Source organism: Phyllobates terribilis, unplaced genomic scaffold (genome assembly GCF_046119375.1).
Source record: "Phyllobates terribilis strain yellow unplaced genomic scaffold, ASM4611937v1 Scaffold_13__5_contigs__length_258822181, whole genome shotgun sequence".
NCBI lineage: Eukaryota > Metazoa > Chordata > Amphibia > Anura > Dendrobatidae > Phyllobates > Phyllobates terribilis.
This window is the reverse complement of record NW_027362773.1, coordinates 36,664,338-36,690,996: the sequence shown is the minus strand read 5'-3', so window position 1 is coordinate 36,690,996 and position 26,659 is coordinate 36,664,338. Positions and strand designations below refer to the sequence as shown.

Here is a 26,659-nt window from a genome sequence, read left to right as displayed (position 1 = left end):
TGGCAAAAAAATGCCAAAAGCAGGATAATACAGAGATTTGACCCGTGGAACTGCAAAAACACAGTTCTATTTCTCTGGCCTACCCCATACTCTTTTAAACTGATATATTTGTGTCTGAACAGTCAGCGAGACACTATTACTATTTTTTTTATGCCAAAAAACGCCTAAAGCAGGATAATACAGAGATTTGACCCGTGGAACTGCAAAACCACAGTTCTATTTCTCTGGCCTACACCAGACTCTTTTAAACAGATATATTTGTGTCTGAACAGTCAGGGAGAAACTATTACAGTCTTTTTTACAGCAAAAAATGCCAAAAGCAGGATAATACAGAGATTTGACCCATGGAACTGCAAAACCACAGTTCTATTTGTCTGGCCTACACCAGACTCTTTTAAACAGATATACTGGTGTCTGAACAGTCACAGACACACTCAATTTTTTTTTTTTTGGGGGGGGGGATACTAAAAGGTTAATAAGACGTGTATTTGTACAGTCTGACTGAGGAAAAAAAAAATATAGGACTTAGATAAAAAAAAAGGATTTTTCCTGGCCCCTGAGACCAAGGGATAAGTCTAGCAATTTGACCAACAGGAGCACACAGGACTGTAATGCAGCGTTTGCTGGTATAACCACTGCGTCTCCTATACAGCCTGCCTGCCTGCCTGATATCTGGGATGGATATTAGTCCTGAGAAGGACTGTTTGTTTGATTTGGCAGGCTTTAGAGACCCTACACTACCTATTTCACACTATATATCTCTCCCTAACTCAGCAGCACTCTCCCTACACTGTCTGATCTGGAGCGACTGTGTCCAAGATGGCGGCGCCCGGTTTTAAATACTCGAGGTGACGTTGTGCGGCCAGCCAATAACTGTAATGCCCACAAACAACATGGCTGCGGCATTCCAGTGACTGGCTGGCATTCCCTGCATGTTCATTGGCTCTTTAAAGAGCGCCAAGCGTGCAGAGCGGAGACCCGAGCTCCCGCCCGAGTAACCCGGAAAAGCTCGGTGCTCGCCGAACATCCCGAGTAGTGAGATGCTCGGGCGAGTAACGAGCAGTGTCGAGCATGCTCGCTCAACACTACTTATGACATTACAGTTTTGTGAGTACATAGAATTCAATCATGGGACCACATGAAAATAGTTAAAACTACCTCCCCCCAAAGAAAAAAAAAAAAAACTACAGAGGCCTCAGATGAAACTAAGATATAACAAGTAGGAAAAGACGTAGGGCAAAACAAAGGCTATGCGTACCCGACAGTTTAGAAAAATATCAAACAATCTTTATTTAACAATGATTACAAACAACCACAGACAGGAGTGCTAAAAGCAATTTAAACAAGCAATATACATGATTCATTTATAACTGGAGGTTCAGGTATAATAACCAGGATCCTTTTGCAGGAAAAAAACTGATAAAAATAATGTCCCCAAAGAATACTTATTAGTCCTCAGTCATTATAATACTACGAAGATTAACATTACAATTCAAAGTGACTTAACATCAATATAGGATCAAACATCCCTAAATTATATTATGCCTCAACAACTATAAAATAGAGGAGGTGACTAAATAGAATGGCAATTGTGCCAATATATGGGATGAATGGATCAGGGACATAATATTACCTGAAAACCTTATGAACCCAACGTGTGTCGCTGCTACACAGCAGCTTCGTCAGGGGTACCCCCTCTGTTTTGCCTTCATCTTTTCCTACTTGTAATATCTTAGGTTCAAAGTCCCTCACACAGAATTATGCCTCCCACAGTCTCTCCACAAATTATCATGCCTTCAAAGCATGATGGCTCCCACAGCAAACCCACACATTGTATAATGCTCTCAAATCCCCCACACATTATGATGATTCCCACACCTTCCCCATTATTATGATCCTCAATACAGCCCCTCCCTATACACACAGGTTGATGCCCCCACACATTATGATCACCCACAAAGCCCTCAAACAGTATGAATGTCCCCCCATACAGTATAATGCCTCTAACAGTTTTCCCCCACAAGTACTGATGGATGCAATGAAAAAAAAATACTAGTCATCTTGCCTTGTTCCCTCAATGTGCTGCTTGGGTCTGAGCTCCCTTAGAATCTGTCTTCAGAGCTTATTTTAAATGAAAGGGAGTGTTACCAGTGTGAGACATGTAGATCAGGAGAGCAGACTGTCAGTCATTACATGTCTCCCACTGGTAATGCCCCCTTTCATTTAAAATAATCTCTGCAGGCAGATTCTCAGGAAGATCTATGTCTGGACCATAGATCTTAACAGCTTATTACATATTCAGAAAGGAGGGCTGATCCTACTAACAGATTTCCTTTAGGCCACGGCCCCACTATCAGTATTTGGTCAGTATTTTTTCTCAGGAGTTGGAGCCAAAACCAGGTGAGGAACAATCAGAGAAAAGGTATAATAGAAACATGACACCAATTCTGCATTTATCACCCACTCCTGGTTTAGGATCCCACTCCGGAGAAAAAATACTGACCGAATGCTGACCAAATACTGATAGCGGGGCCATGGCCAAATACTGATAGTGGGACCGTGGTCTTAAGGTGATCAGAGTGTCCTGCTGCTGTGACCATCAGCGATCCTCTGTACTGTAACCTATGAAATAACCTATCCACATTGTTTATTTACCTTACAGGGCTACCACAGACAAAATCAAGAATTATACAATTGTCATTGAACTTAGTTGGATCACCATGTGAAGGATGGAGTTCTCCAGACTGAGGGACTCTGTAGCCACTTCTTCACTCGGGATCATGAGAACCTTGACGGGTGGAGTAGTAATTCCCTGTTGGGCGTTTTACACCACACTACCCTTTGAAGGCTAAAATGTAAATATCAGTGTATAACCCTGTTGTTAACAGAATTCCAGGTTCTCTAGACTCAAGATGAATTTTTATACTAAATAAATATCAATTAATTCTAAATTTACTTTATTTATCTTTAGATAGTATTTACCTATTGCCTTAAAACAGTGAGGTCCTGAAAGGCGAAAATCCATTTTTATGAAGCAATCCACATAAAGATACATTTTCTGGTCTTGTCAGAAATGCTTTGAAGGTGCGATGTGTATGTGCAACGTGTCAGTTTTGGTCCCTTAAGGTTTAGTTGTTGCTTATCAAAGGGGACAGGATTCATAAGCATTCTTCCACTGAGACTTTGTCTGCCAATATGTAAAAAAATCCATGCAGATGAATAAATGAATAACCTGCGGTGTAAAATGTATTTATGGGCCTGCAGGAAATCAGTAACTTCTTTCCTAGTTCATGTAAGGTACCTGCTAATTAAATTGAAAAACAGCATTCCACAAGCAAGAACTCATTCTATAAAAACATGAGATCCAATCTATCTGTCTGTCTAGCTATCTATTTATCTATCTATTTATCTGGTAAGGAATAACTACCTGATCTCTGGGGGTCCGACCGCTTGGACCCCCATCAATTCTGAGAATGATACTAATGGAGCGGTGGTCGATCATGTGTATTGCCACTCCATTCATTCTTAATGGGACCGCCAGAGATAGCTGAGCGCTTCGCTCAGCCAGCCTTCAGGCATTCCCATAAAAGTAAATGCAGAAGCCATGCTTCTTTGGATCAGTGGGGCACCCAGCGGTAAGACCCCAGCAATCGTGGAGTTATCCCCTATCTAATGGACATGATTTAAATTCCAAACTTGAGAATATGCCTTTAAGAACATTGCCTAGCAAAAAGATGTCAGTTGCTAGTGATTGTATCTGCTTGCTATTGAGTACTTCAGGGTGGCTAACTTTACTTCCCAAATTTGGTGGTACTAGTATTTAATATATTCTAATGATATTTCTCCTAGGAAATATGAAGACTGTATTGTAACCAAAAGTTATAATGTTTGTCCAATTAAGACTATCCCTTTAAGTTAGAAGTTAGAAGGATTCCATGAAAAGAAGCTCGCCATAGGATGTCCTACTGCAGCAAATCACCAATGACAGGCTATTATCTGCCCATAAACCTAGTCTAACCTGAAGTATAAGGCTATGTGCCCACGATGCAGAAATGCTGCATATTTTTTCTGCATCTCCTTGGCAGGAAAAATACATGCGGATTTTACATGCGTTTTTCCCGCCAGTTAGAAGCGTTGGTGAAGCGTCTTTGCATGCATTTCTGCATGCGGACTATCAAGCGCTCTTCCAAGCGACTTTAGCATCACTTGGAAAAGTGCTTGACAACTTGGTCACACTATATAAATCCATGCAACCGGAATGGATTTATACAGTGTGACCAAGTAACACTCGCATATGGATTGTATCGCAATACTCGGACTGGCCGTCTGCTTTCCTTTCCTTAGCATGACAGCATGTATTTCTATGCAGCTCTCACACTCAGGTCAGGAGAGCTGACTGTCACTTTAAAAAGCTAAGAGTATGCATGACTATACTGTGAGAATGTTCACACTTGCGTAGGAGTAATTACGGTATTGCATATGTGGTGCCCCTGCGGGTTCAGTTGCCACAGAGGTACTGCATCTCACCCAGAGGTGTGGTATCCCACTCTCAGGTAAGGATAGAGTGCTGCCCGGGACCCTAACACCTGCATCCAACACATCCACTTCAGTAGGGTAGGGCAAGATTGCTCCTACGTGAGAGCACAGTCCCTGGTCCCTGGCTGGAGTGGAGGGGAACCTAGTGAGGGGGAACCATGTAGTGGGTGTGGGTGGAGGACGCAGATCAGGGGAGCACTTGTGAGGGAGTCATATAAAAGGGGAAACCATCTTGAAAGTTCAGTCAGATGAGTTCAGAAAGTGAGGAGTGGTGTGGTATTGGAGGAGGAACGTGAGGGGAGCAGAGGCTCTGCTAGAGCTCTGCTCCAGAGCGGGCCTGAGGAGAGGCTCAGGACTGAAGGAAGAGGAGAGGGAGCAGGGGAAAGGCTCCAGAAACAGAAGGGATCCCAGGGGTACGGGAAGTGCTGGAGGCCACTCGTACGCCCGAATCTGTCAGGCGGTGGAGGGATCGAGCCGCAGAGGGGACCGACCCCTAAACTAGTGGAGAACTACAAGGCTTAGCTAGGAACGAAGGCTGCTGTACTTGCAAGGTGCAGTGGCCACATCCACAATTATATCGCCGAAAAGGTGGTCACATAGGGTCCAGGGGACTACAGGTCGCCCGACAAGACCCGAGACTACCGGATTGGGACACTGATTGTGAGGCGCAAGGCAGGAGGGCGAGAGCCAGCACAGGAAGACGACTGAGGAAGGCACATAGAAAGGGGTCCTGTCAGGCACTCTTGAATTACCTGAGGGATTGCCGAACACCTGCCTGGTGAACGCAGCGCGACATGGGCGGTTGTAGTCCAGAACCTGTAACCTGAGGAACTTAACAACTGTGAGTAAACTCGGAAGACTGCACCCCACTGTCTCTGTGATTATTATCTGCGCCATCACCCCTGCACTACAACGCCCAGCACAACCTACAACATCTACACTGCCCTGGAGCTAAGCTCTACCTGTGGAGAGCCACACCAGCTTTGCTGCACTAATATCAGCTCCAGAGGACCTACTCCGCAGCAGCGGCTCCCTTTAGCTGCATACCACAGGTGGCGTCACAAACTTTGTACATAAGAACAATAAAACCCCTTTTTACTGACTGCCCTGGGTCATGGACCGGGTCACCGCCACTGTGACATCTCCCCTAGGATTGACCGGCCCGGCACCGAGTTCCCCACGGCCCAGGGGGTGCGTCACATACACCCTAACTTTTCTCTTTTTGTGAGAAAATAAGAGTTTGGTAGGACTAATATCTGCCATTATATTGTTGCATTTACTTAACGGAGTAATTTTATTCTAAATCTCTACCTATTTAGTGCTGTAATCTAAACTATTTTCTAATACACTTGCATTAAAAATTCCCTATTCTTTCCTAACTACACTATCTGACAGCTTTTATAAATTTTTTCTTACCTCCTGTGTGATGACGCTTCTTTTGAATTTCCTAGTGATTCCTGAAATTAAGCGTCATGGGCTTTTTTCAAGGGCTGAGCTAGGCCCTGTTCTGTCACTGTTCGATGTGCACAATGACAGTGCACTCTCTGCTGCTGGTTCAGATCAGTAGTAATGAGAATACCTGGCGAACAGAGACCAGTGACTTCACATGCAGGGACTGCACTGAACTCTGCACTCCAGGTATTCTGACAAATCTCTGGTGGTGGCTTGTTACTCCTGATCTAAGCCAATAATAGAGTGCGTGCTGTCTTTGTGCACATCGCACAGTGCACAGCGATGAAATGAATGTCACTGATGACGCTTTGTTTCAGAGAAGGGGAAGAGGCTGCAACAGTGATGCAGCCTTTGCCCTCTGATGATACTTCATTCCATGGAAGGGGCAGGGTCTGCAGCAGTAAGTATCACAGCATGTACTGGGATTCTCAACTGAAGCGTCATCAAAAAGAAAGTAGAGAAAAAAAAAGAAAAGCAGTTAGATAGTGCAGTGAGGGAAGGGTAGTGAATTTTTAATACAAGTACAGTTATATGAAAAAGTTTGGGCACCCCTATTAATCTTAAGCTTAATGTTTTCTTAAAATTGGTGTTTTTGCAACAGCTATTTCAGTTTGATATATGTAATAACTGTTGGACACAGTAATGTTTCTGCATTGAAATGAGGTTTATTGTACTAACAGAAAATGTGCAATCTGCATTCAAACAAAATTTGACAGGTGCATAAGTATGGGCACCCTTATCATTTTCTTGTTTTAAATACTCCTACCTACTTTTTACTGACTTACTAAAGCACTTTTTTTGGTTTTGTAACCTCATTGAGCTTTGAACTTCATAGCCAGGTGTATGCAATCATGAGAAAAGCTACTTAAAGTGGCCACTTGCAAGTTGTTCTCCTGTTTGAATCTCCTCTGAAGAGTGGCATCATGGGCTCCTCAAAACAACTGTCAAATGATCTGAAAACAAAGATTATTCAACATAGTTGTTCAGGGGAAGGATACAAAAAGCTGTATCAGAGATTTAACCTGTCAGTTTCCACTGTGAGGAACATAGTAAGGAAATGGAAGAACACAGGGACAGTTCTTGTTAAGGCCAGAAGTGGCAGGCCAAGAAAAACATCAGAAAGGCAGAGAAGAAGAATGGTAAGATCAGTCAAGGACAATCCTCAGACCACCTCCAGAGAGCTGCAGCATCAACTTGCTGCAGATGGTGTCACTGTGCATCAGTCAACTATACAACGCACTTTGCACAAGGAGAAGCTGTGTGGGAGAGTGATGCGAAAGAAGCCGTTTCTGCAAGCACGCCACAAACAGAGTCAGCTGAGGTATGCAAAAGCACATTTGGAGAAGCCAATTTCTTTTTGGAAGAAGGTCCTGTGTACTGATGAAACCAAGATTGAGTTGTTTGGTCATACAAAAAGGCGTTATGCATGGCGGCAAAAAAGCACAGAATTCCAAGAAAAACACTTGCTACCCACAGTAAAATTTGGTGGAGGTTCCATCATGCTTTGGGGCTGTGTGGCCAATGCCAGCACCGGGAATCTTGTTAAAGTTGAGGGACGCATGGATTCCACTCAGTATCAGCAGATTCTTGACAATAATGTTCAAGAATCAGTGATAAAGTTGAAGTTACGCAGGGGATGGATCTTTCAGCAAGACAATGATCCAAAATACCGGTCCAAATCTACTCAGGCATTCATGCAGAGGAACAATTACAATGTTCTGGAATGGCCATCCCAGTCCCCAGACCTGAATATCATTGAACATCTGTGGGATCATTTGAAGAGGGCTGTCCATGCTTGGCGACCATCAAACTTAACTGAACTGGAATTGTTTTGTAAAGAGGAATGCTCAAAAATACCTTCATCCAGGATCCAGGAACTCAGTAAAAGCTACAGGAAGCGACTAGAGGCTGTTATTTTTGCAAAAGGAGGATCTACTAAATATTAATGTCACTTTTCTGGTGAGGTGCCCATACTTATGCACCTGTCAAATTTTGTTTGAATGCAGATTGCACATTTTCTGTTAGTACCATAAACCTCATTTCAAGGCAGAAACGTTACTGTGTCCAACAGTTATTACATATATCAAACTGAAATAGCTGTTGCAAAAACACCAATTTTTATAAAACATTAAGCTTAAGATTAATAGGGGTGCCCAAACTTTTTCATATAACTGTATATTAGAAAATAGTTTAGATTATGGCATTGAATAGATATGGATTTAGAATGAAAATAACTTTGCCTTCAGACCACTACTTTAATTGAATTTTGAAAACTTCTTGTTAGTAATGATTAAAAATCTACTGATTCAGCATGATTTTGCAGAGGCTTGTGAACATATTTATTAATTCAAGGTTGTTTTCCTTCAGTGCCTCCGCAGGAAACATTAAGTATTGCATAATGTTTTCTGTATTCATATGAATGGACTGCATAGATTGATGAGTCCTCCACAAATGCCTGACAGCTAATGACTTTCTACCTTGGCTAACTAGTATGTCCTAAATAATGGGTGCCTCTCTTTTAATTCAGAATGCCTTAGTAGGATATGAAACATCTATGGCCTAGTGTCCATATCAGTGGCCTTCAACCTTTCTTACCTTGAGAGTAAAATTCAACTCTGAGAGGTGGTCGCGAGCCACTTCCAGGCCTTCTCCACTACAGTAGTCACACTCAAAGCCCACCATTACCAGTATGATGACAGCAAAAGCTTCCCCACAGAAAGCACACTGAGAACTTTTGCCCGCCAGCCATATTGGCAGAATAAATACATCCAAGGCTTTACAGACATTATCATTACATTATATATTGACATTTTGGTTTGTTTCTAGGTCATGCACCCATAATAAGCAGAGCTCATAATATTATTTTCCAGATCATGGAATACGAGGTCCACTCATTGTAAGACCTGATAAGTGCTATGTTGAGACTACTTGGTAATAGCTCCTATATGTTTTCAAGACTCTTAGAAATGTATAATGCGTACCTCTGTGATAACGGTCTCAACAGACGATGGCCTCTCTCTTGGCTTTGATGAGACGATGCTTACAGCGGGTGGTTGATTGTGCAACACTGAAGACAGGCAGAGCTGTACTGTTTCTTTCAAGGCTTTTAGTTGAGATTCCTGGAGAAACAAGATCTTTAGGTCAGTTGCTGTTAGTTAAGAATTTCCAATTCTTCAAATATTGAGACTCATATTTGGGGATAATATTTGTGAACACTGTGAAATCCAAATTTTGAATCCGCATTCAATTATTCAGAAGGTCTAATATTCCTGCACAGAATTACAATAATATGAAAACAATTATAATTTTTTTTTCTTCTTAAAACTTTTCTAATAGACATGAGCGGATTGACCCACTGAGCATTGAGTTCAAGTCAAATTTTCTGAAATTTGTGGTTCTACATAACTTTGAAGACTTTGAAATTCGCAACTGGCAAAAAAAAGTTGCCCGACACCATTTTTCACATCGGTGAATTATCAGTGAGTGGACAAATGTCAGTTTGCGTAGCCGAGTGGGATTCCCCATAATGCCCAGCAGCTATGACATCACATCCCAGTTTATAAATCATATTTCATACCTTGTACAGAGGGGTCAGTACACCATTGGGTCATCTGAAATCAGCGGTTCCGAGTGGAGCATAATCGAGCGCAGCACTGATAGTATGTATGATAGAGTCGGTTTCAATTGGAGTAGACAGATCATATTGAGACAGGAATTTTCTCTTCCCTCTTTCTATCACCCCCCATACAGTACTAAAATCCTTTCAAAGTTATTCTGTGCAAATTGGATTTTTGGATAAAATTATGCTATGTCAGTAAATTTGAAATTCAACAGATCTGCTCATTTCTATAATCTACCCTTACCTTCTTATAATCATATCATAATATCAACCCAATTTTACTCCAATCAGTAAAAAGCATGTATGAAAAAAAAACATGTTTTTTAAAAAATGAGTCTATGGGTGATAGATGTTTGACAGATGACATCCATCTAAGACATCTAGTAAAAAAAACATATGGCAAATATACGTGTCTCTTGATATGATAGGTTTTGGGTGACAATTGGCAAAAGAATGACATTTGTCGGGGCATTTGTTTGACATATCATTTATTCATGTTTAATATTTTGCACCATATGTTTTGGGATATATCTAGTGATGAGCAAGCATGCTCGCTACTGCTCGGTGCTCGCCAAAGCATCTCACTGCTCGAGATGCTTGGCGCTCGACGAGTATTTCCGGGTTGCTTTGGCGGGAACTCGAGTCCCATTCCTGCATGTTTGGCGCTCTTTAGAGAGCCAATGAAAATGCAGGGATTGCCTGTCATGCACTGCATTGCCGTAGCCATGTTGGTTGTGGGCATTACAGTGATTGACTGGCCGCACAGCGTCATCAGATCTATATCAGACCTGGCGCCGCAATGCTCGTCACAGTCACTCCGGATCAGACAGTGTAGGGAGAGGTGCTGCTGCGTCAGGGAGAGATTTGCTATTATATTAGGTAGTGTAGGGAGAAAAACTGCATTACACATATCCATCTTAACAAACAGTCCTTCTGAGGACTAATCCATCTGCAGAGGTATCAGGCAGGCAGGGTGTATAGGCAAACAGTGTATATAGCAGACTGCAGTGCATATAGCACAAGAGGCTCCATTCCAATTTTTCCTTCTGCTGCTGTTAGATATTTCTATACAAGGGCCCAGGTCTCAGGGGCCAGGAACACTTTTCTTTGGATCTTAATCCTCATTATTTGCTTATAAAGCAATCCAGAGAACACCGTTTTTCTGCGCCATTTGCTTGTGTAGGGAGAGGTGCTGCTGCGTCAGGGAGAGATTTGCTTGTGTATTAGGTAGTGTAGGGAGAAAAACCGTACATTACACATATCCATCTTAGCAAACAGTCCTTTTGAGGACTAACTAATTCATCTGCAGAGATATCAGGCAGGCAGTGTACATAGGCAGGCAGGCAGGGTATATAGCAGACTGCAGTGCATATAGCACAAGAGGTTCCATTCCAATTCTGCTTTCTGCTGCTGTTAGATATTTCTATACAAAGGCCCAGGTCTCAGGGGCCAGTAATACTTTTCTTTGGATCTTAATCCTCATTATTTGCTTAAAAAGAAATCCAGAGAACACAGTTTTTCTGCGCCATTTGTTTGTTGGCACTGCAGAATACAGCCAGGTCCTTTCCATACTGCAGCGCTATAAATCCAGCTATTTAAAACTGTGTTTTCTCGGTCAAACGGATCACATATACGTTGTCAGAAAATACTGCCATTTCTGGCCTCCATTAAAAATTTCTTTCAGTGTGTCAGTGAAGCAATTTACAGCAGTTTGCTGTTCAAACTGGTTGCCTACAGGCCAGGTATTTAAAACTCTGTTTTCTCCATCAAACGGATCACATACAGTATAAGTTCACTCCAACTCAGTCATTTGTAGTGAGCGTGGAAGATACTGTCCTTCATTTAAAATGGGCAAGGCACGTGGCAAGGGACGGGGAACTGAACGTGATGGTAATGGTGCATGCAGAGGCCGAGGACAATGCCGTGGGCAAGACAAAATTGTGCCACAACAAACACGCACATCTTCTCGCCTGACCTTCCTGTCCCAATTTCTAGGGGACCACAGCACACCACTATTGAACCCAGAGCAGTGTCAAAAGGTTGTTGGTAGGATAGCGGATAATGCTTCCAGTCACTTTGCCACCACCATCACCAACACCATGTCTTCCACACGGTCAAGTCTCAGTAGCCGTGAGTCTGGACCGCATATTCCTCACCCTGATACTCCTTCCTCCCACCATGCCGAGTACCCAGAGACAACTGGTCCCACACTTGGACACTCCAAAGAGCTGTTCACTTTTCCATTTATAGATACGGGCCTCTCGCCCGGTCCACTTGAAGCGGGCAAGAGGAGATCGCGTGTAGCGATGCCCAAATATTTGAGCAGCCACGGTCACACAAAGGTAACGGTGGGAAAGTATTACAAGAGGTGGACGATGATGAGACAAAATTGCCAGAAAGTCAGGAGGAGGACCAGGATGCGAAAGTGGAAGACGAGGTGGTGGGTGATATAGTAACTGACCCAACCTGGCTGGAGGACATGCAGAGCGAGGACAGCAGCACACAGGGGGAGGGAGGCAGAGCACCCCAACAGGCAGGAAGAAGCAGTGTGGTGGCCGCAGACAGAAGGCAGGCAACCGTTCCCCGTAACACCAACACGAAGGAAGCTGCCAGTACAACTGTTAGGTATTCCCGAGTCTGGCTGTTTTTTAAAGACTCTGCCGATAACCCCAAAAAGGCCATTTGCACCACCTGCTAGGTCAGCATCAGCAGGGGTGGCAAAACGACCAGCCTGACCACCACCAGCATGATCATAAACATGGCAGCAAAGCACCTGACTTTGTGGGCCGAACCCCAGTGTCCAGGAACAGTATCTGTGGTGGCACCATTGCTTCTTTTGCTGTTGTGCATGCAAGCCAATCCCCTGTCCATGGCGCATGCAAAGATGCCTCCTGCCCTGCACCTGTCGTTGCACACTCTCAAGTAGCAGCATCAAGAAGCACGTTCAAGTTTTTGTCCCAGCGCATCGTTCAGTTGTCCATACCCCAGTCCTTGGAACGCAATCGCAAATATGCAGCCAACGAAACACAGGCCACATTACTAAATTCTCACATTTCACAACTGCTTGTGCTCGAAATGTTCCCTTTTAGGCTCGTGGAGGCGGAAGCATTCCGCAACCTGATGGCGGCGGGCATCCCTCGGTACTCGGTCCCCAGCCGCTACTATTTCTCCCGGTGTGCCGTCCCTGCATTACACAAGCACATGTCACAAAACATTAGCCATGCCCTCAACAACAGAGTTACCGGTAAAGTCCACCTAACCATGGACACGTGGACAAGTGCATGTGGGCAGGGATGGTACATCTCGCTGACGGCACACTGGGTTAACATAGTGGAAGCCGGGACCCAGTCGGACCTTGGGACAGAACACGTCCTCCAGACGCCAAGGATTGCGGGCCCTAGGTCAATCAGGGTTGCCCCCACGGTCAACAGCTCCTGCACCTCATCCTCCTCAGCCTCCTCCTCCTCTTGAGCCTCCATCTCTGAAATGACCGCATCAGTCACAAGCTGGAAGCACTGCAGCACTGCCTCGGCCAAGCTTCAACAGGCTGTGCTGAGGCTAATATGCTTAGGTGACAAACCGCACAATGCTGATGTGTTGTGTACAGCTCTGAAAGAGCAGGAAGATCTGTGGCTCACACCGCTGAACCTACAGCCAGGCATGGTCGTGTGTGACAATGGCCAGAACCTGGTGGCGGCTCTGAGGTGAGGCGAGCTCACACACGTACCATGCCTGGCCCATGTGCTTAACATCGTGGTTCAGTGGTTTCTCAAATACTACCCGGAGCTGCCGGATCTGTTTGTTAAAGTACGCCGCCTGTGTGTCCATTTTAGAAAGTCAGCTACAGCTTCCACCGCCCTTGCAGTGTTTCAGCAGCTTTTGCAGCTTCCGGCTTTCAGACTGGTGTGTGATGTCCCCACACGTTGGAACTCTACACTGCAGATATTGGGAAGGATTTGTGAGCAGAAGAGGGCAGTTGTGGAGTACCAGCATCAACAAGGCCGTCGATATTCAGTTCCGACTCCACACATAAGACCTCAGGAGTGGACATGGATGTCAGACATATCTATCATCCTCCAAAATTTTGAGGACTCCACCAAGATGGTGAGCGGTGATGATGCCATAATTAGCGTCACCATCCCGCTTCTCTGTCTTCTGAAACGCTCTCTGCTCACAATCAAAGAAGATGCATTACAGGCGGAGCACGATGAGATGGAGCAAGGAACCATACAGGGTGATTGCACACAGCCCAGCCTCATCTCATCCCAAAGTGGATTGGGTGACAATGAGAAAGAGGAGGAGGAGGAGGAAGGACAGGAGCTAGTTTCATGCACTATGGATGGTACTAACTGCACAGCTGTCATACCGTCTGTTCAGCGTGGATGGCCAGAGGACAGAGAGGAGGAGGAGGAGAGCATGGTCAGTCATCCTCTTGGTGAGGACACGGAAGTCTTGCCTGTTAGTAGTTTGGCACGCATGGCTGCATTTATGTTACGCTGCCTTTCCCATGACCCTGGCGTTCTCAAAATTTTGGGTGACAGTCATTACTGGTTGGTGACACTTCTAGACCCACACTACAAGGAGAACTTTATATCTGTTATTCCTGAGGTGGACAGGTCTACAAAAATGGGGCTGTACCAGAAGGCCCTTGTTGCGGAACTATTAAAAAAATTCCCATCTGAAAACGCTGGCGGCAGAGGACACACTTCGTTGGACAACCAATGTGTACAGGCGAGAGAGACACAACTTCAATCCAGCAGAGACAGGGGAACACTGTCAAAGTTCTGGGAGAGTTTTCTCAGACCCTCCCATCGCACAGACTCTGAGGCGCGGGGTACTCTCACAAGGAGTGCAAAGTTTGGGAAGATGCTGAGGGAGTACCTTGCCGACCGTACCAACGTCCTCCATGATTCCGCTGTGCCTTATAATTATTGGGCATGTGGAATGAACTGGCTTTCTATGCCTTGGAGGTCCTGGCCTGCCCTGCAGCCAGCGTTTTATCAGAGCGGGTTTTTAGTGCCGCTGGTGCAATTATAACTGATAAGCGCATCCGCCTGTCTACTGAAAATGCTGACAGGCTGACTCTTATAAAAATGAACAAGGGCTGGATTGTGCCAGACTTCTCAACACCACCAAATGATAGCAGCGTAACATAAACTCCAATCCAGTGTCTTTTCTTGGGAGGTGTATTCCCATGCACCTTTTCACACCCACACATGGGTATACGCTTCCTGATTTTGGCTATTTGCTCTTGTCCTCCTCCTTCTCCTCATCCTCCACCACCATATCACCAGGGTGACCGTGGTCCGTGATGCAACACCCACATCATTTTTTTAAAGGGTGTTTATGATGCCTGTAAAAAAAATTTTTTATACAGTATGTTCATGTATACCCCCCAGGGGTAAATGTTTGTCAGCCCATACATTTAGTGCATGGGCATTACAAGAATAGCAGCCTGCTCCTTTCTGATGGGAACATTTTTTTATGAGGCCCTCCTCCACGTCTCTTCCAAGGGTTATTTAAGTGCCTCTAAATTTTTGCCAGCCCTTGCATTCACTGCATAGGCCAATAATATGGGAGACTCTCTCCTTTCTAATGGGAAGTTGTCGTTACTGTGGCCCTGCCCTATATGTCTTTAAATTCTTAGTGGGGTTTTTCCTAAAATTGGTCAGCCGTTGGACTCACTGCATACCCTATAACTGTATAGCAGACCCTCTCCTTTCTAATGGGAGCATGTCGTATATTGTTACTGTGGCCCTGCTCTGTGTCTTTAAATTCTTAGTGGGGTTTTTCCTAAAATTGGTCAACCGTTGGACTCACTACATACCCTATAACTGTATAGCAGACCCTCTCCTTTCTAATGGGAGCATGTCGTATCTTGTTACTGTGGCCCTGCTCTATGGGTCTTTAAATTCTTAGTGGGGTTTTTCCTAAAATTGGTCAACCGTTGGACTCACTGCATACCCTATAACTATATAGCAGACTCTCTCCTTTCTAATGGGAACATGTCATACCTTGTTACTGTGGCCCTGCTCTATGTGTCTTTAAATTCTTAGTGTGGTTTTTCCTAAAATTGGTCAGCCGTTGGACTCACTGCATGCCCTATAACTGTATAGCAGACTTTCTCCTTTCTAATGGGAACATGTTGTACTTGTTACTAGAGATGAGCGGTGTTCGACTAGAACTGTTCGCCAATCTCAAATTCGAGCTGTTTTGGGCGGTGTTCGAGTTGTTCGACGAACCCGAACGATTTGCAAAAAATTCGGCTGTTCGAGGTTATGTTTGATAACTGTTCGTGCACCAAAAGCGTGTCCTGCATGTCTGGCGCTATTTAGAGCACCAATCATGCAGGGATTGTCTGCCACTCACTGTAATGCCACAGCCATGGTGGTTGTGGCATTACAGTGATTGCCCAAATCGATGGGAACTGTGCTCACAGTGAAACATGAAAAGCCGGCAATTCAGCAGCGGTACACCGGTACCCGACAATTTAGAACCGAAAGAATAGAGCATCACACATAGATTAGATAGATAGAAACATGTCAGTCACATATATAAGAAGTACAGTGACAGTGTTGATTACTGTACTTGTCATTTAGTGTAAAGGATTTATAAAAAAAAATATTAGTGTTTTCATGCACCGTCTCTTTAAAAAAGCCGGCCGGCAATTCAGCAGCGGTACCCGACAATTTAGAATAGAAGGAATAGAGAATCACACATAGATTAGATAGATAGAAACATGTCAGTCACATATATAAGAAGTACAGTGACAGTGTTGATTACTGTACTTGACATTTAGTGTAAAGGATTTATTAAAAAAAATAATAGTGTTTTCATGCACCGTCTCTTTAAAAAAGCCGGCCGGCATTTCAGCATCTGTACCCGACAATTTAGAATGGAAGCAATAGAGCATCACACATAGATTAGATAGATAGAAACATGTCAGTCACATATATATGAAGTACAGTGACAGTGTTGATTACTGTACTTGTCATTTAGTGTTAAAATAAAGGATTTATTTAAAAAAAAATTGGCGTGGGATCCCCCATAATTTTCGTCTCTAGCGGAGGTTAAGCAGACGGCTGGGGCAGATGTTTGAAGCCTGGGAAGGGGTAACACCCACGGAGCTTCCCAGGCTACTAATATCAGCCCCAAGCTGAATGCCTAGCCTTTACTAGCTATTAAAATGGGGGACCCCCCAAAAAATTGACGTGGGGTCCCCCATATTTTAATAGCTAGCAAAGGCTAGGCAGACAGCTGGGGGCTGATATTAATAGCCCAGGAAGGGTGCCATAAATATTGGCCCCCTCCCAGGCTAGAAACACCAGCCGTCAGCCGCCCCAGAAATGGCACATCCATAGGATGCGCCAATTCTGGCACTTAGCCTCGCTCTTCCCACTGCCCTGTAGCGGTGGCAGTGGGGTAATAGGGCTGGGGTTGATGTCAGCTTATAATGCCAGCTGACATCAAGCCCAGGTTAGTAATGGAGAGGCGTCTATAAGACACCCCCATTACTAACCCCACAGTCAAAGTTAAAAAAAAACACAAACACCCAGAATAAAGTCCTTTAATTGAAATAAAGACACAATTCTTTATTGTTCTAAATTAAACCATACTTACAATCACGCCCATTCCAGCTGAAGCCAACGATCCCCTGCAATAAAAGAAAAATAATAAAGCAACATAATCCTTACCTTCCCATGGTTCCCACGACAGCTTCAGCTCTGCTACATCGAGATGACAGGCTGGACCGCAGCAGAACGCTGCCATCCAGCCTGTCATCCCGCAAACACTGAGAAGCGCAGGCTTGCTTGCGCTGCTCAGCGTCTCTCTGTGACGGCATCCAGATGAGCCGAGTTCATGTCCAATGAACTCGGCTCACCTCATGCACGTCACTGACAGCGTGGGAAAATTCTCACGCTGAAGCGGTGAGTGCAGGAGAATTCTCCCACGCTGTCAGTGACGTGCATAAGGTGAGCTCATGTCCAATGAACTCAGCTCACCTCCTGCACGTCACTGACAGCGTGGGAGAATTCTCCTGCACTCAGCGCTTCAGCGTGAGAATTCTCCCACGCTGAAGCGCTGAGTGCAGGAGAATTTTCCCACGCTGTCAGTGACGTGCATGAGGTGAGCCGAGTTCATTGGACATTAACTCGGCTCATCTGGATGCCCTCACAGAGAGACACTGTGGAGCGCAAGCAAGCCTGCGCTTCTCAGTGTCTGCGGGATGACAGGCTGGATGGCAGCGTTCTGCTGCGGTCCAACCTGTCATCTCGATGTAGCAGAGCTGAAGCTGTCATGGGAACCATGGAAAGGTAAGGATGATGTTGCTTTATTATTTTTCTTTTATTTCAGGAGATCGTTGGCTTCAGCTGGAATGGGCGTGATGGTAAGTATGGTTTAATTTAGAACAATAAAGAATTGTGTGTTTATTTCAATTAAAGGACTTTTTTCTGGGTGTTGTGTTTTTTTTAAATACTTTACTAGAAATTCATGGTGGTCATGTCTAATATTGGCGTGACCCCATGAATTTCGGGCTTAGGGCCAGCTGATAATGCCAAGCTGGCCCTAACCCCTTTATTACCCAGTGAGCCACCGCATCAGGGCCCTGGATGAGTTGGGTACAGCGCCAGAAGATGGCGCTTCTATGAACGCGCCATTTTCCGGGGTGGCTGCGGACTGCAATTTGCAGCAGGGGTGGCCCAGAAAGTTTGGGCCTCCCTGCGCTGCGGATTCCAGCCCCCAGCTGCCTAGTTGTACCTGGCTGGACACAAAAACAGGGCGAAGCCCCACGTCAATTTTCTTTAAATTATTTCATGAAATAATTAAGAAAAAAAGGGCTTCCCTATATTGTTGTGTCCGGCCAGGTACAAATAGGCAGCTGGTGGTTGGGGGCAGCCCGTTCCTGCCTGCTGCGCCTGACTGGACACAAATATAGTGCGAAGCCCCACGTCAATTTTTTTTAAATTATTTCATGAATTTCCTGAAATAATTTAAAAAAATTGAAGTGGGGCTTCGCACTATATTTGTGTCCAGCCAGGTTAAGCAGGCAGGAACGGGCTGCCCCCAACCACCAGCTGCCTATTTGTACCTGGCCGGACACAACAATATAGAGAAGGCCTTTTTTTCTTAATTATTTCATGAATTTCATGAAATAATTAAAAAAAATTGAAGTGGGGCTTCGCACTATATTTGTGTCCAGCCAGGTACAGCAGGCAGGAACGGGCTGCCCCCAACCACCAGCTGCCTATTTGTACCTGGCCGGACACAACAATATAGGGAAGGCCTTTTTTCTTAATTATTTCATGAATTTCATGAAATAATTAAACAAAAATTGAAGTGGGGCTTCGCACTATATTTGTGTCCAGCCAGGTACAGCAGGCAGGAACGGGCTGCCCCCAACCACCAGCTGACTATTTGTACCTGGCCGGACACAACAATATAGGGAAGGCCTTTTTTTCTTAATTATTTCATGAATTTCATGAAATAATTAAAAAAAAAATACGTGGGGCTTCGCCCTATTTTTGTGTCCAGCCAGGTACAACTAGGCAGCTGGGGGCTGGAATCTGCAGCGCAGGGAGGCCCAAGCTTTCTGGGCCCCCCCCCGCTGCAAATTGCAGTCCGCAGCCACCCCGGAAAATGGCGCGTTCATAGAAGCGCCATCTTCTGGCGCTGTACCCAACTCATCCAGGGCCCTGGTGCGGTGGCTCACTGGGTAATAAAGGGGTTAGGGCCAGCTTGGTATTATCAGCTGGCCCCAAGCCCAAAATTCATGGGGTCACGCCAGTATTAGACATGACCGCCATGAATTTCTAGTAAAGTATTTAAAAAAAACACAACACCCAGAATAAAGTCCTTTAATTGAAATAAACACACAATTCTTTATTGTTCTAAATTAAACCATACTTACCATCACACCCATTCCAGCTGAAGCCAACGATCTCCTGCAATAAAAGAAAAATAATAAACCAACCTCAACCTTACCTTTCCATGGTTCCCACGACAGCTTCAGCTCTGCTACATCGAGATGACTGGCTGGACCGCAGCAGAACGCTGCCATCCAGCCTGTCATCCCGCGGACACTGAGAAGCGCAGGCATGCTTGCGCTCCTCACTGTCTCGCTGTGACGGCATCCAGATGAGCCGAGGTCATGTCCAATGAACTCGGCTCACCTCATGCACGTCACTGACAGCGTGGGAAAATTCTCACGCTGAAGTGCTGAGTGCAGGAGAATTCTCCAACACTGTCAGTGAAGTGCATGAGGTGAGCTCATGTCCAATGAACTCAGCTCACCTCATGCACCTCACTGACAGCGTGGGAAAATTCTCCTGCACTCAGCGCTTCAGCGTGAGAATTTTCCCACGCTGTCAGTGACGTGCATGAGGTGAGCCGAGTTCATTGGACATGACCTCGGCTCTTCTGGATGCCGTCACAGCGAGACAGTGAGGAGCGCAAGCATGCCTGCGCTTCTCAGTGTCCGCGGGATGACAGGCTGGATGGCAGCGTTCTGCTGCGGTCCAGCCAGTCATCTCGATGTAGCAGAGCTGGAGCTGTCCTGGGAACCATGGAAAGGTAAGGATGATGTTGGTTTATTATTTTATTTTTATTACAGGAGATCGTTGGCTTCAGCTGGAATGGGCGTGACGGTAAGTATGGTTTAATTTAGAACAATAAAGAATTGTGTGTTTATTTCAATTAAAGGACTTTATTCTGGGTGTTTGTGTTTTTTTTAACTTTGACTATGGGGTTAGTAATGGAGGTGTCTTATAGACGCCTCTCCATTACTAACCTGGGCTTGATGTCAGCTGGCATTATAAGCTGACATCAACCCCAGCCCTATTACCCCACTGCCACCGCTACAGGGCAGTGGGAAGAGCGAGGCTAAGTGCCAGAATTGGCGCATCCTATGGATGTGCCATTTCTGGGGCGGCTGACGGCTGGTGTTTCTAGCCTGGGAGGGGGCCAATATTCATGGCACCCTTCCTGAGCTATTAATATCAGCCCCCAGCTGTCTGCCTAGGCTTTGCTAGCTATTAAAATAGGGGGGACCCCACGTCATTTTTTTTGGGGGGTCCCCCATTTTAATAGCTTGTAAAGGCTAAGTATTCAGCTGGGGGCTGATATTAGTAGCCTGGTAAGCTCCGTGGGTATTACCCCCTTCCGAGGCTTCAAGCATCTGCCCCAGCCGTCTGCTTAACCTCCGCTAGAGACTAAAATTATGGGGAACCCCACGCCAATTTTTATTTTAATAAATCCTTTATTTTAGCTCTAAATGACAAGTACAGTAACCAACACTGTCACTGTACTTATTATAAATGTGACTGACATGTTTCTATCTATCTAATCTATGTGTGATGCTCTATCTTTCTGTTCTAAATTGTCGGGTACCGCTGCTGAATTGCCGGCCGCCTTTTTTAAAGAGACAGTGCATGAAAACACTATTATTTTTTTAAATAAATCCTTTACACTAAATGACAAGTACAGTAATCAACACTGTCACTGCACTTATTATATATGTGACTGACATGTTTCTATCTATCTAATCTATGTGTGAAGCTCTATTCTTTCTGTTCTAAATTTTCGGGTACAGATGCTGAATTGCCGGCCGGCTTTTTTAAAGAGACGGTGCATGAAAACACTAATATTTTTTTTAATAAATCCTTTACACTAAATGACAAGTGCAGTAACCAACACTGTCACTGTGCTTCTTATATGTGTGACTGACATGTTTCTATCTATCTAATCTATGTGTGATGCTCTATTCCTTCTTGTCTAAATTGTCGGGTACCGGTGTATGCCGCTGCTGAATTTGCCGGCCGGCTTTTTTAAAGAGAGTGTCTTCTGAGCAGTTTGTCAGCTTTTGGTCACCTTTGCAGGTGTTTTCTATGTGTTTCTATGTGTTTTTGTTTGCCTGCCATTGGTTTTAACGGTGTTCGACGGTGTTCTAAGGTGTTCGACGAACAGTTCGACGAACAGTTCCTCGAACATCCCGGTGTTCGACGAACCGAACCGAACCCGAACACTACGGGGGTGGCTCAACACTACTTGTTACTGTGGCCCTGCTCTATGTGTCTTTAAATTCTTAGTGGGATTTTTCCTAAAATTGGTCAGCCGTTGGACTCACTGCATACCCTATAACTGTATAGCAGACCCTCTCCTTTCTAATGGGAATATGTCTTACTTTGTAATTGTGGCCCTGATCTATGTGTCTTTAAATCCTTAGTTGGATTTTTCCTAAAATTGGTCAGCTGTTGGACTCACTGCATACCCTACAACTGTATAGCAGACTCTCTCCTTTCTAATGGGAGCATGTCATACTTGTTACTGTGGCCCTGCTCTGTGTGTCTTTAACCCCTTCGCAACCTTGGGTTTTGTCGTTTTTGCTTTTTCGTTTTGTGCTCCCCTTGTTCCCAGAGCCATAGCGTTTTTATTTTTTGGACAATATGGCCATGTGAGGGCTTCTTTTTTGCGGGACAAGTTGTACTTTTCAATGCCATTACTAGTTTTCCCATATCATGTACGGGAAAATGGGAAAAAAATTCCAAGTGCGGTAAAATTGCAAAAAAAGTGCAATACCACAGTGCAATACCACGTTGACTGAATCCTAAAACTGACCTGCCATTCTTATTCTCCAGGTCATTACGAGTTCGTAGACACCAAACATGTATAGGTTATTTTATATTTAAGTGGTGAAAAAAATTCCAAAATTTGGTAAAAAAAACTAAAAAAAAATAGCGCCATATTCCGAGACCTGTAGCGTCTCCATTTTTCGTGATCCGAGGCTGCGTAAGGGCTTATTTTTTGAGCGCCGGGCTGACGTTTTTACTGATAACATTTTGGGGTAGATCCGATGTTTGGATCACCCGTTATTGCATTTTATTGCAATTTTGCGGCGACCAAAAAACGTAATTCTGGCGTTTAGAATTTTTTTCTCATTACACAGTTTACCGATCGGATTAATTCTTTTTTTATATTGATAGACCGGGCGATTCTGAATGCGGCGATACCAAATATGTGTATGTGGGGTTTTTTTTTTATTTTGAATGGGGCGAAAGGGGGGTGATTTAAACTTTTATATTTTTTTTATTTTTTTTATATTTTTCAAAACATTTTATTTTCACTTACTGCATGCTTCAATAGTCTCCATAGGAGACTAGAAGCAGCAGTTGTCTGATCGTCTCTGCTACATACAGGGGACGAGCAGATCCCCTGCATGCAGCAGAAATGGTCCAGTGCTATGAGCGCCGACCACTAGGTGGCGCTCATAGCGACCAGATCATGACAACCACAGGCGTCTGCTGCAGACCCTGGGTTGTCATGCACGCCCATCGGCGACCCGCGATTACGTGACGGGGTCGCCGATGGGCGGGGCTTATGACGCGCAACCCGGAAGCGCGCGTTAAATGCCGCTGTCGGAGATTGACCGCGGCATTTAACGTGTTAACAGACGCGGGTGGATCGCGATTCCACCCGCGGCTGTTGCGGGCACATGTCAGCTGTAATAATCAGCTGACATGTGCTCGGTTCAGTGAGGGCTCAGCGCAGCAGCCCTCACTGAACCGGGGGTACACAAATGTGCGTACTAATATGGCAAGGGTTGGAAAGGGGTTAAATTCTTAGTGGGGTTTTTCCAAAATTTTGGCAGCCCTTGCAGTCATAGCATGGGCATTACCAGTATAGGAGACCCGCTCCTTTATAATGGGAACATTTTTTTTTACTGAGACCCTCCTCTATGTCTCTTCAAAGGGGTATTGGGTTGCGTCCAAATTTTTGGCAGCCCTTGCAGTCACTGGATATGCAATAACAGCATAGGAGACCCACTTGTTAATAATGGGAACAACAAAGCATAGCCGGCTGATGGCTCTCTAACAATAGCGAGGGCCGACTGCTGGCCTTTTAAGAATTGTAAGGGGCGTCTGATGGCCCTATAAATATAGGCTTTATGACTTTCAGAGTCCCTCCATCATAAATAAAAAAGGATGTGTCTGATGATGTGTCATACACCACATTGCCAGATAAGGTTGTAAAATGTTAAAATGACATTTCCCGGTGAATGCATTTGTCTTAAAAAAATAACGTAAAAATAACCAAAACAATAGGATCTTTCTTTAGTATAAAAAACAGCGTCACCAATTTAACCTCAATGTAATCAAATTGTTCAGCTCCTGCACCTCCTCCTCCAGCTCCGAAACGACCATGTCAGTTACAAGTTGACAGCACTGCAGTACTGCCTTGGCCAAGCGGCAACATGCTGTGCTGAAGATAACATGCTTAATGCTTAATTGACAAACCGCCCAGTGCTGCAGAGTTGTTGAAAGCTGTAAGACAGTAGCCTGATCTGTGGCTATCACCCCTGGGCCAGGCATGGTTGTGTGTGACAATGGGCGGAATCTTATGATGGAGAAATGACAGATGGAGAAGATACGGTTTCCCTCTATGCCAGTCCTTTCACCGAGCTAAATACAATTCTCAGCAAAAAAAGTTGTGGACTGGCTCCGTACCGTCCCTGGCCACATTCACCTGTCCACATGTTTGTGATTAGGCGATCCTTCCCAGTAAGTGCACTGGGGAGGGCACGGGTAATGTTGTGGGACCCGTGCTTGTGGATGGCGGAGACGATACCGGGAGAAATAGTGGTGGCTGGGGACCGAGTATGGACACCCGGCCGCCGCCGGCAAGAGGTTGTGAAAAGCTTCCGCCTCCACGAGCTTAAAAGGCCATATTTCAAGTGCAAGCAGCTGCCCAGAAATCTAGCAGTTTAGTGCTGCGGCCTGTGGGTGGGTGGCTGGCTGCATACTTGTACTTGCATTCCAAGTAACAGAAAACTAAGCAGATGGTGGCCTCTATCATCATCATGGCCTCACCTCAGCACTATGAACTCTCCTGAAGGAGAAGCCAGGGCCTGCCGGAGGAGTCTCCGGTTCTCTGGTGGGCCCGTCCAAACCTGCCGAGAAGCAGCCCTGGCTAAGAAAAGTGTGGCGGAAGGTTCCTGGACACTCTATGGCTGCTTTTTTAATGTGGATTGGCCAAGCTTATGCATGCTATTTCTTAAACCCATTACATCAGGCCATTGTGTGTCCAACTCTGTATTCAAAAAATTAAATGCACAAAGAAAGATGTGTGTTTGTCAAAGCACCACCGACAAGTGCAAGTTGATGTTGGATGGGCAGCCATTGCTTCTGCAACAAGCTCAATTACAGGACTTCCAGGGAGAAATGACTATCAGGGTAGATACGGTTTCCCACTATGCCAGTCCTTTCACCGAGCTAAATACAACTGTCAGCAAAAAAAGTTGTGGACTGGCTCCGTACCGTCCCTGGCCACATTCACCTGTCCATGTGTTTGTGGTTCCCAGTAAGTGAACTGGTGAGGGCACGGGTAATGTTGTGGGACCTGTGCTTGTGGAAGGAGGAGGCGACACCGGTAGAAACAGTGGCGGCTGGGGACCGAGTATGGACACCCGGCCGCAGCCGGCATGAGGTTATGAAAAGCTTCCGCCTCCACGAGCCTAAAAGGTCACATTTCAGGTGCAAGCAGCTGTCAAAAAATTTGGCAGTATAGTATTGCAGCCTGCGCTTGCATTCCAAGGAATTGGGTAGGGACAACTGAACGCTGCAGTGGGACAAGGACATGGACGGTGATTGTTGCAAGTCTGCAACGACAGGTGCATGGCAGGAGGCATCTTCGCATGCGCCAAGGATCACTTATGATGGGCACACTTTTAGGCAGTGACCTGGGAGTCAGGAATGCTTCCAGAGGTCTTCCTCATGCTGTTCCCATGTCTTTTCAGCACTGTATGCATGTGTCTGATGATGTGTCACACACCACATGGCCAGATAAGGTTGTAAAATGTTAAAATGACATTTCCCAGTGAATGCATTTGTCTTTGTTGAAAGCAATGCAAAAGTGCAAAAACGCATCAAAAGCGCTATGTGTGAACATAGCCCAAGGTGCGGAGGAGTATTTTTGTATTTGGTTATTTATTTTGCTTTATATACATTGTACATGTCATGGAAAGGTTGTTCCTTAACATATTACCCAGGAAAATCCATTTTGGTTTCATTTTGGTATATTTTATTGTGAGTCCGTAAAAGTGGCGTAATACCTCTGACAACGTTGTTGACAGCAGTGACCTGGGAGTCAGAAATGCTTCCCCATGCTGTTCCCATGTCATTTGAGCACTTTTCCCATTGATTTGGGCAATTTTTAGGCCCTCTGCAGACCGCCGGGGGGAGCCGCCTGAAAAATGCTTGAGTTTCCCATAGACTTACATTGGGCTCATTGCTCGGGTTGAGCACCCGAGTATTCCAATTTGCTCAACCCGAGCAATGAGTACTCAAGCTATCTAGTGCTCGCTCATCAATAGATGTATCTGATTTAGGGACATGTTAATAAGGGACTCATTTATATATTCTCTGCAATCCTTCTCCAAGCTTGACAATACACCCAGGATAGAAAGCAATTTTATGTTGCATTTACACGGGTAGCATTCTATGGCTTAAAGCCAATCTGTTAGCAGGATTCCCCTCCCCCCATCAAATCATTTATATACACATGTAGCTCTTAAAAAGCCTATTCCAGCCATACCTTTACCTATACAGCACATTTCTCTGTTAGAGAGAAATATGCACTTGAATGGATATGCAAACTGGCTGAAATGTTTTGGGCATGTGGAAAGACTTCTCAAACCTCTGTCACTCCGGCTCTATTCACCATCCTGCTCTGCCTTCTCCTGCTTGACTGACAGCTTCTATACTGTGTGACTCCAAGCACAGGAGCTATCTCAAGCAAAAAGCAGCCCTGGGCGATGAATATAACAGGTGTGACAAAGGCTTGGGAAGAGCTTCCAGTCTAAGGCTATGTGCCCACGTTGCGGACCTGAAGCATATTTTTTACGCTTCTCCCTGGCGGGAAAATCGCATGCGGATATTACATGCGGTTTTCCCGCCAGGTAGAAGCGTTTGTGAGGCGTCTTTCCATGCATTTCCGCATGCGGGTTATCAAGCACTTCTCCAAGCATCACTTGGAAAAGTGCTTGACAACTTGTTCAGA

The 26,659-nt window shown here is 45.1% G+C and overlaps 1 protein-coding gene across 4 annotated transcripts in view; it reads right to left on the bottom strand.

The window, feature by feature from the left end:
- Positions 1-26,659, bottom strand: part of LUZP2 (leucine zipper protein 2) — a 1,401,083-nt gene that overhangs the window by 313,976 nt on the left and 1,060,448 nt on the right. For all 4 annotated transcript variants that reach the window (XM_073659432.1, XM_073659433.1, XM_073659434.1 and 1 more), the window contains exon 9: positions 8,970-9,107. In XM_073659432.1, coding sequence (XP_073515533.1) covers positions 8,970-9,107 — 138 coding nt within the window. The remainder of the gene's footprint in view (positions 1-8,969; positions 9,108-26,659) is intronic.